The sequence below is a fragment of the Oxyura jamaicensis genome, chromosome 5 (assembly GCF_011077185.1).
Source record: "Oxyura jamaicensis isolate SHBP4307 breed ruddy duck chromosome 5, BPBGC_Ojam_1.0, whole genome shotgun sequence".
Classification (NCBI taxonomy): Eukaryota; Metazoa; Chordata; class Aves; order Anseriformes; family Anatidae; genus Oxyura; species Oxyura jamaicensis.
Genome location: NC_048897.1, coordinates 2,210,836 through 2,223,818, shown reverse-complemented (window position 1 = coordinate 2,223,818; position 12,983 = coordinate 2,210,836). Strand labels below are relative to the sequence as shown.

Genomic DNA, 12,983 nt, shown 5'->3' with positions numbered 1-12,983 from the left:
ATGAACTTCTTTTCATCCTTTTGTTCCTATCAGGGTATGAAGAAGGGAAAACAGAGAAGAAAAGCCTGCTTAGGGCACGACACTCCAAGCTAGGGGATTCTGTAAGAAGATAAAATGCAGAGAAAAATGAAAAAAAAAAATATCTGGAGTCTGTATGCACTTTCTTCATTGGAAGCTTAGCCCTGATAAGAATTGAGACACCTGCACATTTCTAGCATTCTCACTTCTCAGCCCTCAGAAATGCACTTAGCTTTTCTGCTCAGTAATGCCGGTCATTCCAAGTGCTGGCCCGCTGGTGAAAGGAAACATTACAAGCCAAGATGCTGAACTAAGTCTCAACGCAGGGCACTGTCCCTTCTCACTTGTATGGTTAAAACTGAGAATGCTACAGAGGCAGATATGCCAAGAACAGTAGCTAAGGCAAGGGAAAGGAAAAAGCAGCATGATGTGCTTCTATTGCTCGTCAGGGAAAATTCCTGAGGAAAAAAAAGGCCACTGAAGGTGTGTCAGGAACCCATCCCGTCCTACAGATTGCAGAAATTAAAGACAAGCTCTAAAAAAAAAAAAAAAAAAAAAAAAAAAAAAAAAAAACTGTTAAGCAAAGTATCTCCTAAAAATAATAAAAAAATGGACCGTTTTACAGCTGTGGAGAAAGGCTCCAAACTATTATCATTAAATGTATCAAGAGCAATAAAAGTTTAGCAAGGGAGAAGAATTAGAAAGATGGCTATTGGCCAACTGATTTCTAAATCTGCTTCATGATTGATGGATATTCCTTCAGCTTCCATAAGCACATGGATGAACAGGATTAAGCTGCTTACGGATCCAAAGAGCATCCTGTAGGCCTATCTAGCCGACCACACACTGACCTATAACAATCTATTCAGAAGTCGTACCAAATCTATTTGTAAAAAGGCTCTTGAATTCTCAGCCTATATGGTTCTATACTAAAAACTGGCAGGCTGAAAATTACAATACCTGTCATTAAATGACGTTTAGTTGATGTGCTTGTTAATTGATCATTACAGTTACTCAAGTTTAATCTATGCCATAGGAATATTCGAGTCTATAGTATATCCTAGCACATTAAAAACAGCCTAGATTTTATTCTTATCTTCTCTGTAAAAGAGGAAAAGACCAATCTGGATGTAAATGCAGATAACGTAGGTAGCGCAATCTTTTTTGTTTCAAAAAAAACTGTCAATATAGAGTGCCCTACAAGCATTAAACAATTATTAAAAAAAGTAGTAATGGAGACTTCAGTAAATACTGAAATTTTCATCAAGATTTACTACACCTATGCAGTAAACCAAACCAACGACTGACATAAGGTGGGAAACTATTAGCTACCAATTTTAAGGGCACCAGTATCCAAATAAAAAGGTCAACACTACATTAATAACCAAGGACCCTAGAAGACAAGGACCCTGGAAGCAAGCAAGTAACTGATGAGCTTTTTGGAAAGAAAGGATCAGAAGCATTGTCTTCACAAGAAATTTCCCAGCTAAGCAATAAAAAAAAAATCTGTCATTGTTCACCTTAGAAATAAGAATATTGCATATGAACAGCCTTCCCTGTTATAAGGAAGTATCTTACATGCTCCAGATGTACACAAGTGGCCAACAGCTTTCTGAAAGATGAACAAGAAATTAGCTCAAACAGGAACACATCTATCCTAAACTTCTGAAAATGTGGTGAAGCTCCTGACCATGGTTCCTCTAGTACAAGAAAACCACAAACATTCAGCTACTGAATGAATCTCTAGATCCAAGAGATCCGGTTTAATTGCCACATTAATACATACTGTATGCATGGCTATTGCAGACAACGTTGTACAAGATTTTACTCCCTCATGTCGATGGCTTACATTGTTATTTCCTCTTTCAGACTTGGTCAAAAGGGTAGCAGCCCGGTTTGTATTTTGTCCATAGAACACCAACAAGCTCACTGAGATTTTTATTTACAAATCTGCAACCTGAGGCTGTAAGTACCTTCCAAATTTCATTCAATCAATGAATTGCTTAGGTTGGAAGGGACCTCTGGAGATCATCTAGTTGAACCTCCCCACTCCAAGCAGGTTTCATATGAGCAGGCTGCTCAGGACCACATCCCAGTCAGGTTTTGAGTATCTATGCAGATAGAGAACCCACAACCTCTCTGGCAACCCGTTCCAATGCCATCTCATCTTCACTTAAAAAATAAATAAATAAATAAATAAATAAATAAAAATCTTCCTCAAGTTTTAATCAAGTTCCTTAAAAATATTTTGTTATTTCAGCAACATGTTAATGTTTACCAAATGCTTCTTCCCTAAAGAAGTTAGTCTGACATAGGAAAGCCTGCATTTCACTCCAGAAGAAATTCAGTCTAGCCATGACTAACTCTGCTCCTGAATATCCAAAGCATTACCTTATACGAAAGCTTCCAAAAATGAACTAAAAGGAAGTGTAACAGCCAAGCAACTTTAAATGATCTTCCTGCAACACAAGAAGAATTCCCTTTACTTCCAGATCCCAAGAGTCAGATGAACAAGGACACTAAGGCATTGTTATAAAAACAAAGATCGACTTGCATACCATTTCATGGTTCTTGGTCACAGAATAAACCAGTAAGACAAGAAGGCTTCAGAAAAAAAATAGGAGAGTCTTTTGAAGTTTGACCAGATTTGGTGAAACCATATCTTTCTTGTAACTTAGTTCCATAGAAGACAAGTGGAAATCATCAGAGCATCAGGACCACCATAATGAATCAACCTGTTGCCTATTCCTGAAGACTAAATCGTTTAAGGCTAATATTCTAGCAACATTAGTCAGCAGAACATACTAAGTACAGCATGAAGCCGTAACAGGGGAGGTTCGGACTGGATATTAAGAAAAGGTTCTTCACTGAGAGTGGTCAGGCATAGGAACAGCCTACTCAGGGCAGTGGTCACAGCACTGAGCCTGACGGAATTCAAGAAGCATTTGGACCATTTGGACATACAGTCTGATTTTGGGGTGGTCCTGTGCAGACCCAGGAGTTGGACTAAATGATCCTTGTGGGTCCCGTCCTACTCAGGATATTCTGTGATACTAAGTAGTATTTCTTTTGCAAATGATTATGATTTTCAAATGCTTTACAAACAGACTGTCTGGTCCCTATAATATCCATTTCTATGGGGTTTTAATTTCATCTGAGGGAAAGAAGCACTCTGAACTATCCAATACAAAATCTCTCTTCATTCTTGACAAGAATGCTGAGCTAGTTTTATTCTTATTTCTGTCAGCAGTATACCTCCTTTCTTCTCTTCTACAGAAAAGAAAAACAGTCAAGTACCCCAAAGCAAGCTAAACTGAAATGCTGGAAAATTGAATCTTTTAGCTCCTTGGGAGATTTCCAAATAGAATGTAAGATCAGCTTCTGAGCATTTACCTCCACAGATTACCTCTTGAAACAACAAAGCAAAGAAAATCAGAGGTGATTGCTATCAGCTCAGAAGGACTTAACACCACTCAGGCTGCAGCTATTATTACTGACTGCAGCCTGCAGTCAGTATATAAGATTGTCTGCATCCTTTCTGCCACATAACTACCCAGTACACACATTCCTGTTGCTTTATGCCACATACTGGAGGTACAGCCTCACAGCAGTGCACTGCTTTCAGAAGATTAATATTTAATACAATGATTTAATTAAAAAGTTCTTTCAAACAGGCTATAAGAAGCAATAGCTGAAATTTAACACGGCATATTTTTGGAGCTGATGAAATATGTTCCTCATATGCTGATGGTACATCTGTCTTGCTAACAATCCACAGCAGGTTGGATCTTTGGATCTAACCTAAATCTTTTTTCTTTTTTCTGTTTAATCTATAATGCCCTTTTAAGGTAAAACAATCTAATGTTTGTCTTTTTTTCCCAGACACGGACAAAAGCCATTCCAGCTATGAAATAAGAGTGGGAAAATTTCTAGAGACCAGCCTAGCAGATACTGTAAAGAAGGACTTGAATTCTATTTGCTGTTGCATAGAAGGAAGATCCATCAGTATTGCTTACTGAAACTATAATACCACAACTATTTTTCTGGCAGTTCTTATTATTAACAGTTAGCAGATCCTGGGTCCCACTTCTATCAAGATGCAATCTAGATAATCCAGATGTAGTAAGCAATGATTTAAAAAAATGTTTCATGTAGTCCCTTCCATGGTTGCCCTTTCCAAAGTCCTGCTGGCCCTGTTTCTCTTTTGACATTTCCTGTTACTTGAAAACATCAATCACAGCAAAAATGAAAGTTGACTGAAGTGTAATGATATTCAGAAAAAATTAAGATTAGAAAGCTTTTCAGAGAAAACTGCCCTGGACAGTTTAACCAAGAGCAAGTGAAAACACTTATGATTGTTCCTTGGGATCCAAGGTGTAAATGAGGCATGTTACAGCAGCAAATGTATTATGTTAAAATGGAGACAATGCAAATAGAACCCAATGCCAAAACAGAAGTCCCTCCCACACTTCACATACACCTCAATACACACCAATGGAAGCAATAAAATTTTCTTCCTTTAGACTCCTTGTGTCAAACTCCCTTGGCCCTTTGCCTGCAGGGCTCAGTGCCTTTGACATCAGCTGAGGTACTGGCAGCTGCATCGCAGGTTTCAGCTCCACTCTTGGAGATGATGCAGGATCCTTGCCAACTGGAGTGACAGATCCATCTGTTGGACTTCGTTTTCTCTTCTCTGGTTCTTTAGAAAGAACAAAGTGTTGCCAAAAGAAAAAAAAAAATAAGGAAAAAGGAAGTGAAAGCAGCAGACCTCTTCTATCATTCTCTGAGACTCTGTCTAATCATATGTCCCCAAAGGCAGTTTGGATTATTTTTCTGCATCAAACTGCATGATTTGAATTAAAGTTAAACCTTCAGAAGAGAATACTTAAATTAAAATTAGGTTCCCAGTAAAGAACCTTCTGCAATTCTGCACAAACAATTCCGACAGCTGAGTGAGCTTATAGTGAAAATTTCATATCCAAATTATATGAAATCCAGACTTCAAGAGCATATGGTGATAAAAGAGTCACTGCGTAAAGCAGTAAATGCTTTTCTTACCTTTGTTGTAATAGTGAGTATGTGCTATTTCTAGAAGGCCAAAAACACTGGCCATGCCTCCCAGGCCAGCATTTGCATATGACTGCTCCAGGCTCAGCACAGTACACTTCAGCAAGTCCAGCATGCCTTTATAAACTTTGCGGCTGATCTCCTGCAATGAAAATCCCATTAGTGTTAATATTTCAGAAGTAAGAAAGTCATTCGAGAATATAATATTCTAAAGTTGCAGTAATATCAGCCTGTAGAAAGTAATTTGATAACAAAAACCTTCTGTGATTTGAACCTAAGCATTTACTAGGTATGAGGACCCTGCTGAGTTCAGCACTGACCACATCCTGTATGACATCCTGCCGAGCATCTTCTTCTGACTGGATCGTGCGATTTAGCTTGCTTAGTACAAAGACTCGGAGCTGCTCACTCTCCAGCAGGCGACGGACTCTCTTCATGTTCAGCCAGCCAACACCTTGCCCGTCGAGAACATTGTGTACCACCTCCTTCAGGAACTGCTGGTTCTCACTGATGGATTTAGAAAGGAAACAAGGAGGGAGGAGTTGATGCTCTGCTTATCTTGGCTTGCATGGGTGGAGAGGTCTGGCCAGGACACACCAACAGATGCATTTCCAAAACTAAATTTACAAGAAAAGAACCTCAAATCTTGCTAAATTTTCAGCTAATTGCTCACAGCCCAAGCTGTGTTCTATAGGTGTAGCATTAAACTTTTTTGTTTGTCCTTTATTTTCTGTAATAAGCTGTAATCAGCTTTTTCTCTAGTCCCACTATCTACCACTCTACTGCCCACTTTCATAGCACTCCTCAGAATCCATCGGAAGTCTCTATGCCGCATTCTTCCCATGGCTGCCCTGTCCAACTTGTAGTCTTTCTTTGCACTCATAGCACTAGTGCTGCAGCCTTAGCGTGCATACTGTTTCAGCTCATTTTGCCACAGGGAATGGTAAAAAAGGAACACCTGTGCAGCCTGCTGTATCCCCAGTCTGAACCACGCTTTCTGTCCTTAGTTGTCTCCTATCCCATTAGGTCAAAGTAAATTTCACTCTACATACAGCCACTATGCAAGAAGGGAGGAGAAAACACAAGTCAGAAAATGTTTACTTCAACATTTTAAGTCCATTTCCAAGCCTGAAAAAAGATTTCTCATGAACTCATGTAATCAAACTGCTTCACGTGACTCAGCTGATCCCCTGCTTGGCACAATAAACTTCTGTTGGCTAGACTAGCCTGTTCAGATTAGACTCGACTACAAAGAATAAATACTGTGTTAAAGCAGGGTCTTTCATGACCTATTTTGGATCTCAGGCAGGAAGAGGAAATATTTTGAAGGACAGAAAAATACAAATACGTTCTATTAACTGAAAAGCCATCTGTACCAAAACTTCTCGATGCGTGCAAGCGTGGGGCCATCCATAGAGAAGTACTATGCTATTTTCAACAGCTAGACTTCTAAGGGAATGTTTGACAAGTATGGCACCACTAACACCACTTTATGCTCAAAAAGCAATTAAAAATATTACCTGGAATTGCTACTTCGTCCCTGAGGCGATGGAGATTCTCTCTTCACTGTTGGGCTGTGCTTAATGACTGAAGACTTTTGATCTACCAGGGCTCGTCTGTTTCCTAAACAGGAGAGGAAAAAGGATGAGAAGAAGGGGGTGGGAGGAAAACAGTCTGCTCCCAGGACAGTAACAAGCAATACTATGGTCGGCTAACACACCTATTCAGGTTACAAGTAACGAACTTCAAACAAAATGGAAACTCCAAAAAAGCAGCAGCATATATCATATTCTAGCATCACACATCGGCAGAAAACAGTAATGGGAGTAATGCGGAGAGAAAAGGAGAAGATGGTAATGGGAGCAGGAGGTGAAAGGCAGGAGAAGTTTGGCTGCTCTGCATGCAGTTGGACAACAAGAACCATCTTCAAATTAGTCACTGTATGTAAAAGCATAATGCATCGGGGGTGACTAGTATAGATTAGGTGATACTGGTTACCCAATGAGAAAGGGAGCCCAAAGTCAGGCATAGGGAATGCTGGAAATTGTTACATCATGCACAGCTCATGCTGTAGGGAACCCACCTTCATTGCTTACTGGGCCAGCTTCAGTAATAATCTCCATTATAGTATTTAACCCAAATACTGGGACACAAAATATACAATTAGTAGTGTACTACAATATCTATGCTCCCCACCATCAGCATCAAAAAATAAATAAAAATAAAAATAAACTACCAGCTTTTTCCCAGCCCTCCCTCAAAACAAAACCCAAATGACGCTAGAGCGGGAAGGATGCTTGAAAGCCCAAGACAAGGGCCAGCATAATTAATCTAACAGATAGTGCTTGACTTGAAATTTGGCATCGTGGAACCACTGTACTGCGTCTTCATGGACACTATTGCACATATCGAATTTCAAGGGCACTATCAAAAACATCTGCATCACTGAAGAAAAACAATGTAAATGGATGTGCATGAAATAAAAACTAAAAAGGAGGATGGAGAGTGATCAAACAGCAGCAATGAGATGGAGTCCCAGCATCATTTCCCATTACAGTTACAAACACAGAGTACCACACACACTTGGTAAGAACGGGTTAACGCAGCAATTTTATACCTGTACAACAGAGACAAAAACATTTAAAAAACAGAGAAGTGCCCAGTGGAAATCCCAATGAGCCAGCATGCGCACACAGATGAACACGAACACACACGCACACACACTTGCACATGCACAGAACAGACTGAGCTACTCCATGAACATCGGACCCTCGTATGCGCACAGTAACATTAAAGGCCCTGCACAAGTACAGTCATCAAGAAAAGAACATCAAAGTGCAGAAGATGAGGCGCAAAGCACGAACATGGAATGGCAAACCCCATCACTGTTTTCTTCCAATGTATGGAATTAATCATTAAGTTTACCCATGGAAATAACCCTGATGTGAAGCATGTTTCGTATCCTGTACAATTGGACATGAAAATGTAACCAACTGGTAAAAGGTTGTCAAAAACAGCTGCGCAGAATCTCTGCTAGTGTTTTCACCATACCAGTCCTGTTCCTCCTCATTTTACACACAGGGAACGATTACTTGTCTCAAAAACAAAGTCCAAAGCAGAAACACAAAAACAGCTTTTGGCCTTTGTTTCTACAAGGTCAAAGGTCAGCAAAACATCATACCAACCTTCATCCACATCCCTTCCCACTTCCAGATTAAAGTAATCTTTACCGATGAAAATGATGAGGAGGAAAAAAATAAATAAAATCAACATATTAAAACAAAAGCAACAACTTCTAATCAGATAGAATAACTCAAAAAAAATAGAAAAAAAAAAAAAAGAAACCTTCCCTGATTTAGCAACTATTATCACATCCAGTGCAAGGATGACCAGGCTGTCTAATTTGAATGTAAGAGGGTCATTTCTCTAGTCCCTGTTCAGTCATGTTATCTAACAAGAGATGTCCCAACTGGAAGATTGTGCACCTACGTTAGACATGGATCTTTACTCTCAATGAGCTGAAGCATGTTTACAATTTGAGGTTGATTGGAAAATTTCCATATAGTGAATTGAAAGGACCATAAACACTTTTGAAATCTATATAAACAGCAGTTTCCATGGGAGGTAGGCATTATTCCCACTTACAAATGGAGCAGCGCTGCTCTAAGAAGTTACCTAAGGCTAATCATGAAGACAGTGGCAGTACAACAGTAGAACCTCCCTCTTTGATCCCATTCTACATACTAAGGACTTAAAAATAATACAAAACAAAACACAAAACAAAACCAACATTCACAGCATACCCATTAACACAGGGTAGACTAGCTACTTTCCCATCCCAACACAGTCCGGTTGTTGGGAAGAAGTCTGACTGAGAAATATCAAGACAAATTACTGTCTTGATAACTAAGACAGCTCCAAAGCCAAACTACCAAGAGGCTTCACCACCAAAATTCCTTTTAGGGATAAGACCTCAGACTGCCCAGCAACAAGAATAGTAAAGGCTGTAAGGCAAAGGGAAAAAATGGTTACCTTTCAGGCTGGGAAAGGGAGTATTCTTGTCTCTCCCAACTTTGGTTGGTAGGGCTAAGTTGGACAGACTGAAACTTGTGCTGTGGTTTCTATACAAGCTGCCTATGACAAAGTGGAAAAAACAACAACAAAAAACACAATTAAATGCCTAATACTCATTGCACACATCCAGCTTCCTGTAATTCACCTTCTTATTCAAGATCCATAATGATGGAAGTGCTTTTTTTTTATCCAAAAACCTTACAAGCATCATATCATCTCCTTTACAATACACCCGCATCTGTAATCAGATTATTCTGAATTGTATAAAACATAATTCTTAGCTCTCATGTTACAATCACTGCCATTGTGCCTTTGAGTCTTAAATGTACCACCAATATACACTTAACTTCCTGCACTTACAGAGGTAACTTCACATCAACTGTGTCTTCTAGTTTGATGCTCCTCTTAGGAGCAAATAAATGGCAGGGGTCACGTGAGAAAACAGGATGATGAAATCTCTAAAATACATAACCTTGAAGTGAGAATTGTGCAGAGAGCCTTATGCAACTCTGAAGGTCTGACACAAAGGATTGCTTTAAAATAGAAGCTTTCAATTTACAAGGAGAAAACAAGACTTTTTCATAGCACCAACATACTTTTAATGGCATTAAGAATACAAAAATGCGCTGTCATCTGTTTATGATTCTCATATAGCAAACCTCAAATAGTTCATTTTAAATGTCAGTGTACTATTTCAATTTGCTTTGTTTTCTTTTCTTTCCCCTCAGCCTTATCTTAGTAACAATCTTTTTGGCAGAAACATCCAATATACTTTCTCCACTGCTACAAACTTCTTGCCCTGCTCCCCACAGCAGCCGAAGATTCAACTGGCTATATCTTCTCTCACACATTAAAATAATTTAGATTAGTTTTCCATACCTATGGGTTTTATTACTAAAATACAATTGAAAATAGTCAAGTATTTAATTTAGCACCTAAACACACGACATGGTAGCATGGAAAGCATACTACTGGTAAGACTTTTGTATCAATTTCATAGAACTGCCCTTTTTTTGTTTTAATGAAACTGACAGTTTCTGATTTGTGCCCTGAAGTGCCATATAACTCAATGGCCTAATGACATAATCGAAGTCCTTATAATGAAAAATACATAACACAGTAGTTATTAGCAACCTAAGTAAAAAAGTTCCTATGACTCCCAGCACGGCTTCTGAAGTCCTGCTAACAATTTGAGAACCAAGTTATCCTCTTGAATAGTCATCCCTCTATTCCATCTCCCTGTAAACTCTAATACATAACAGCGGTTTAATGAATGCATTAGTACATACTTGCAAAAGACATGATGCCCCCAAAACCTTCACTGCTGTTGTTAGAGACAGTAGAGTTTGGGGAGCTGGCCCTGGAGTCCGAATCCGCATCAGAATCATTGGCCAGTTTTAAACTGTTTGGACGGAGTAACTTCTGAGACCTTTGAAGAAATAAACACAAATGCTATTAGCTTTTTCTCCAACGAAAACCTTGTAGAATTGTGCGAGGTCAATGCTGGTCTCGTTCTTTGTTTTTACCACACTACCTTTACCTTGCAGGGAAAAAAAGGAAGAAAAAAGTGAGGGAAGCATCTTTGCATTCAAGCTTTCATTACCTTTCAGGACATGTTGAAAATTTGTTGGCAAAATTGCATTGGTGGATTTGTGGGTGAAAGAGTTGTGGTTTGAGAGCAGTAACAAGAAAACCCAATGTCACCAAACACAGTACTAACAAAGCTCCTCACATTTCACTGCCAAATACAAAGCTTCACAACCAAATTCCCTCAAAGGTTTCCAGGAATCAGTAGGTGATATACTAGACTGTTTGTAGGAAGAACTGGTAATTCTGTTAGCTCCTACTACTTCAATAAAATCAAATAAAAGCAAATAACCGAGGGAACTGAGAAAGTGCCTTTACTCAAACCAGAATGGTTTGCAGAATTGGAACATTAAATAGAGGTGACCAATGCTACATTTCAGCTGCAAGAGACATTTGAATGAGTGTTAAACTACATGAAACAGATGGAAATCCCAACAGAGCTGTGCAGAAGGGCAGGAGATGAGGAGGACTCACCTGCTTCCATTGAGATTCTGGTTAAATCTTGGGGTGTAGCTCTCTTCCTGCTCATCATCTTCATCCTCTGTCGGAAACCCATACTGTGGCTCGAAGTATGGATTGTCATACTCTCGTTTCCTCACCACCCCTTCTGAGGAGCTTATGCTGACAGCTGGGCTGTCACTCTCACGACGATCCAAGCTCATCTTGGGAAAGCTTGTTTGCAGTGGCAAGGAAGGGAGATGGTTTGAAAATCCAGCAGCCAGCTTCTCTTCCATCTCCGCTGAATCTGCAGACTCCTGTGGACCAGTCAAATCATTGATTTGTTTGAAAATTTGTATTACTTACAACTGAAGGGCAGGACAAGAACAGCTATTTCAAACTGGGAAGTCTGTAGGGTCCTTGCAGTTCCTGATTTCCCACCCAAATCCCACTATTAGTCCCTCTGACCTAGGATTTTAGAAACACTGCAGTATTTGTGCATCGTTCTAGGGACTTTCTCCCCTGTAAAACAGGTCTTACTGTTAAGTGTTAGCTCCGGCTAACATCTCTCTGTTGTCCTGCTTTGTGGTTATGGAATCAGCTCCCATACTTCCCAAACAACCAGACTCATGAGCTTCCCTACCCCATTCCCTGTTCCTCCAAATGCATTAGATTTTTCCATACTGATTAAAAGACATTCCTGCAGTCACTCTGGACCACCGCTCTCTGTTAATATTGTCTTTTTCAATACATGGCAGCTTCTAAGCACAGGAATGATCTGTCCCAGTATAAGAAGCTACCAGTAAACTCCACCTTGCACAAAGTCCAGAAAGAGCATGCAATTTAATCTGTGCGTAGTTTCACAGTCCCATTAGCTTTTGCCCTTCTCAAAATGAACTACGTGAATTCTCCCTTTCTCTCTATCTTAATACTCCAATCTTGGGGCTGAATTAGTCTCAGTACACACGTGATTCACTCCGTGGATGACAGTGCTGGGGCTGCTACTGGCTGTAGTACTGGAACTTGAACGAGGCTGGTTGTTCTCTTGGGAGTTCTCACTGTCCATGGCTTGTTCATCCAGATCCCCTGAGTATTCTTGAAAATCATCGAATTCCACTTCACTAGCATCACCAAGGGCTGCATGTGTCAGGGGGTCAACATCTGTAAATACATCATTTTGCATTAAAGAACACTGCCTTCCTTAGCCTTTTGCTCATCTAAATAAAGATCACTGGCAGATGAGGACTGCTCAGTAGCATGCAGAGTCGCATAAGAAGCTAGGCTGTAAAGGGATTTTGGAGGTCATCTATTCCAACTCCCTACTCAAAGCAGGACTAACTTCAAAATTAGAGCAGACTGCTCAGGTCTTGTCCCCCTGAGTTATGTAAGACTCAAAGGCTTGAAACTCCACTTAGACCCTCGGAACCTTTTTAACCATGCTCACTATGGAGAGCTTTGCCTTGGGTCCAGGCAGAACTTCCCTTGTTGCAACTTATGATTGTTATCTCTTGCCCTTGGGATATAGGAAATGCATCAGCATTCCTGTATTTGGTTTATTGAAGAGTAATAATTTCCCAGTCTCGAAAGAGACACCAATGCTGCAGGCTCCGTATAAACCACAGAGAATGTATTTTCCTGTCCCCACTAGAACGGAGAGACTCATTAAAGTCAGCACTGAGGACCAAAAGCAGGGGCAGGAGAAAGTTCATAATCTGCTGCCCATATTGCATCTTATCTACTGGCAGGTTGTTTCCAAATCAAGAGAGCCAGTTTTGTTCAGCAGTACATATTTCTGTTCT

The 12,983-nt window shown here is 39.9% G+C and overlaps 1 protein-coding gene across 40 annotated transcripts in view; it reads right to left on the bottom strand.

Annotated features, from left to right (window-relative positions):
- The window catches only part of MADD (MAP kinase activating death domain), a 67,410-nt gene that overhangs the window by 27,043 nt on the left and 27,384 nt on the right, over positions 1 to 12,983 (bottom strand). For 15 of the 40 annotated variants that reach the window (XM_035328809.1, XM_035328813.1, XM_035328821.1 and 12 more), the window contains 8 exons: positions 12,152 to 12,345; positions 11,221 to 11,501; positions 10,449 to 10,588; positions 9,118 to 9,219; positions 6,606 to 6,708; positions 5,406 to 5,592; positions 5,077 to 5,227; positions 4,511 to 4,717 (listed from right to left, as the gene is read on the bottom strand). In XM_035328809.1, the coding sequence (XP_035184700.1) occupies positions 4,511 to 4,717; positions 5,077 to 5,227; positions 5,406 to 5,592; positions 6,606 to 6,708; positions 9,118 to 9,219; positions 10,449 to 10,588; positions 11,221 to 11,501; positions 12,152 to 12,345 (1,365 nt within the window). Of the gene's footprint in view, positions 1 to 4,510; positions 4,718 to 5,076; positions 5,228 to 5,405; positions 5,593 to 6,605; positions 6,709 to 7,168; positions 7,229 to 8,270; positions 8,310 to 9,117; positions 9,220 to 10,448; positions 10,589 to 11,220; positions 11,502 to 12,151; positions 12,346 to 12,983 lie in introns of all 40 variants that reach the window. The other 25 variants (XM_035328794.1, XM_035328800.1, XM_035328817.1 and 22 more) reach the window with 2 other exon arrangements.